This window comes from Priapulus caudatus, unplaced genomic scaffold (assembly GCF_000485595.1).
Source record: "Priapulus caudatus unplaced genomic scaffold, Priapulus_caudatus-5.0.1 Scaffold1200, whole genome shotgun sequence".
Classification (NCBI taxonomy): domain Eukaryota; kingdom Metazoa; phylum Priapulida; class Priapulimorpha; order Priapulimorphida; family Priapulidae; genus Priapulus; species Priapulus caudatus.
In genome coordinates, this window is record NW_014578261.1 from 33,563 (window position 1) to 37,414 (window position 3,852).

Genomic DNA, 3,852 nt, shown 5'->3' on the forward strand with positions numbered 1-3,852 from the left:
TACAAACGCGAACAGTGGCACGACAGCCAACACGCACAACACCACACACAACAACGCAACGAAAACCTGAAGATAACAACAACGACAGCAACAACGCAACACCAACACACAACAACCAACGAACGGCTGCGTACACCACACGGCAGCAACACGCAACACCACACACAAACGCGCGCAACAAACCTGCGATACAAACGCAACAATGTGGCACGACAGCAACACGCAACACCACACACAAACAACGCAACGAAACCCTGCGATACACACGGCAGCAACAACGCAAAACCACACACAACGCGCGCAACAAACTTGCGATACACCCCCGACAGCAACACCGCAACACACACACAACGCGCGCAACAAACCTGCGATACAACGCAACAGTGCAACGACAAGCAAACACGCAACACCAACACACAACACGCAACGAACGCGTCTGGCGATACAACACGACAGAACACGCCAACACGCACACACAGACAACGCAACGACTGCGATAGCAACACGGCAGCAACACGCAACACCACACACAACGCGCGCAAAAAACTTGGCGATACAAACCCGACAGGCAACATCAACACCAACACACAAAAACGCAACGAACCTGCCGATTAGCAACCGCGACAGCACCACGCACACACCACACACAACAACTTTCAAACGAACGCTGCGATACACCGCGACAGCAACACGCAAGCACCAACACACGCGCGCACAACAAAACCTGTCGATATCACCACACAGCAACACGCAAGCACCACACACAACGCGCGCAACAAACCTGCGATACAACGGCAACAGTACACGAAGCAACACGCAAACACCCACCCACCAACAACGGCAACGAACCTGCGAATACAACCACGACAGCAACACGCAACACGCACACAAAACAACGCAACAACGAACGAACCTGCGATACAACCACGGCAGCAACACGCAACACGCAACAACACAACGGCGTGCAACAAACCTGCGATAAGCACCCACGCAACATGCACACAGCAGACACACAACACCAACACACAACAGCACGCAACACCTTGCGATTACAAACAGCGCAACAGTACCCGAACAAAACACAACAAAACGCGCGCAGCAAAACCTGCGAACAACAGCGCAACAGTACCCGACAACAACACGATTATACGGCTACGCTTCGTTCCGTTTGATGTAAATCGTTAGTTGTTTTAATCCGGGATATTGCGTGCATGTAGTCGGTAACGTTCGCACGTCGTAGTCGGGTGATGTGAACTGATCTGGGTTGCCTGTTAGCACTTCTGGCCTTTTTACTTTCTGCAGCGTCATGGATATTCTTATATACCCTGGACAACACCACCGGAAATGCAGCCCCTGGGGAGCAAGTCTAACAATTACAAGATTAATTGCTGCCTGTTCTTCAATGCAAGACGACGTATGTGACCTCCCCAGCTGTCGTCCTTACCCTTTCGTATCTTCGTTTCTGCCCTCACAATGATTTTCCTGGTGAATTGCAATGCGGAGTCTCTCTCTCTCTCTCTCTCTCTCTCTCTCTCTCTCTCTCTCTCTCTCCTCTCTCTCTCTCTCTCTCTCTCTCTCTCTCTCTCTCTCTCTCTCTCTCTCTCTCTCTCTCTCTCTCTCTACTCTACTCTCGTCTCTCTCTCTCTCTCTCTCTCTCTCTCTCTCTCTCTCTCTCTCTCTCTCTCTCTCTCTCTCTCTCTCTCTCTCTCTCTCTCTCTCTCTCTCTCTCTCTCTCTCCTCTCTCTCTCTCTCACTCGCGCTCGCTCTCTCTTTCTCTCTCTCCTGCTCTCGCTCGCAATTTCTCTCTCTCTCGCTTTCTCCCACAGTTTCTCATTCTTCTTGTTAGCTTTTATGCGGTCTGTCACAGCACACAGAATTAGGCATGTGTTTGGCAAAACCCGCACACGCTTCTCCTATATGTATCAGCATGTCTGTTATCAGCGGGCTCGTGATAGAGCAGTGCCTCCATCTATCGTGAAAGGCAGGAGTTATAGTATGTTTGACTATGGTTTGCGTATGTTCGTGTCTCTCTCTCTCTCTCTCTCTATATATATATATATATATACATATATAATAACTATAAATGTATAACAAATATTAATACGCATATAATCCACTTTTGCAAACAGACAAGCGCAGAGAGTGTGAACATGTGCAGAGTAAAACACTCGCAATCCACTCGTATAATCGGACATAATATAATTTGCATCGTCCACTCCTAATCGCAGCAGCATAACTGAATGCTGGCACTATCCTGTCCCAGCAGCATAACCTAACACTCGCCTGTAATTTCCTCGTCAACAGGTAAGAACTGCGACTTCCCGGACCACTGCGCGCCGCACCCGTGCCGTAACGGCGGCTCGTGTTTCTCGGACGACTACACGGGAACGTTCCGCTGCCAGTGTTCGCCCGGATTCAAGGGCCGAACGTGCACCGAGGACGTCGACGAGTGCATGGAGCAGCGTCCGTGCAGGAACGGGGGAACATGCACCAACCATGTCGGTCGCTACATGTAAGCACACTGGGGGAGGGGGAGGGGGAGGGGTAGTAGAGGGGTGGGTGAGGGGAGGGGTGGGTGGGGGAGTGCATGGAGCAACGTCCATGCAGGAGCGGAGGCACCTGCACCAACCACAGTGGTCGCTACATGTAAGCACACTGGGGGGAGGTGTAGGAGGGAGTGGTGGTGCTGGTGTAATGTAGAGGCTGGGGTAGTGTGAGGCAGGTGGGGGTTTAGTGGTGCAGGGGATGTGTAGGATGGTGTGGGATGACTCGTGTGGAGTGAGGTGTAGTGCTGGTAGTTATAATTGTGAGTGGTAGTGAGGTTTGAAGTATGACCAGGATCGCTTGTATGATTGCATCACACTGCAGCATAATCCATCTCGTTTCTCGCGTTTCCGATTCTAGTAGTGTTGTCAATCGGTTGTAATTTCGTAATCGATCATCGGTTGGACCCAAGTAACCGATGATCGGTTACAATCGTACTGATCGTACTGCGTACTCCAGATCGCATGCATCATTCCGTCTCTCCCGTCTTCATACCACTGACGTCATTCTACGTTCGTACGTGTGTTTCAGATGTACCTGCCCGCCGGAGTACACGGGGAAGAACTGTGAGAGCAAGTACATCCCCTGCAGTCCGTCGCCGTGCAGGAACTATGGCTCCTGCATCGTCACCGGCCAGCTGTCGCACCAGTGCCGCTGCCTGCCAGGTACGTGAAACAAGAGAACGTGTCCACTGCTCGCGACGGCGCTAAGATCAGGGGGTCGTCCCGTTGTCAGAAGCAAAATTAGTCTTAACTGGAGTTAGTTTAAGCATTAGTCTTAACTTTTTGTGTGTAGATCGGACCTTTCTGCATTGCTTATGAGAAACTAGTAATTTCACCACGTTTCTGTTAATGGTCTATAAGAAAAAATTCATGTTAAGACTAATGTTAGGACTAATTTTGTTTTTGACACGAGCCCCTTGGCATACAGCATTAGTTGCTGGAACGTTGACCCTACAATATCGAACGCGAGCGAATGGACGTTATAACCTTTATTTTAATTTTTACTGATTATATTTGCTTGTCGCTAGGTTTTACGGGACCGAACTGCGAGGTTAACATCAACGATTGTGAACCGAATCGCTGTCAGAATGGAGGGCACTGCGTCGATGGTGTGAACGGATACACGTGCAAGTGTCCTGACACCTTCACCGGTGAGTACCCTGCTCATATATATGTACGTGTATTCTTGTTAAAACGTTCTTCGTCTTTCAGTAGTCTTTCTTTTTCTTCTTCTTTTTCTTCTTTTTCTCCATCTTCTTCTTTACCTTCCTTTTCTTCTTATTCTACTTCTTTTTCTTCTTCTTTG

At 49.6% G+C, this 3,852-nt stretch overlaps 1 protein-coding gene across 1 annotated transcript in view; it reads left to right on the plus strand.

Annotated features, from left to right (window-relative positions):
* Positions 1 to 3,852, plus strand: part of LOC106815780 (neurogenic locus notch homolog protein 1-like) — a gene marked incomplete at its 5' end in the record, with an annotated part of 47,520 nt that overhangs the window by 6,694 nt on the left and 36,974 nt on the right. Inside the window, 3 exon segments of the mRNA XM_014820287.1 lie at positions 2,305 to 2,512; positions 3,076 to 3,209; positions 3,575 to 3,724. Of these exon segments, the coding sequence (XP_014675773.1) occupies positions 2,305 to 2,512; positions 3,076 to 3,209; positions 3,575 to 3,724 (492 nt within the window).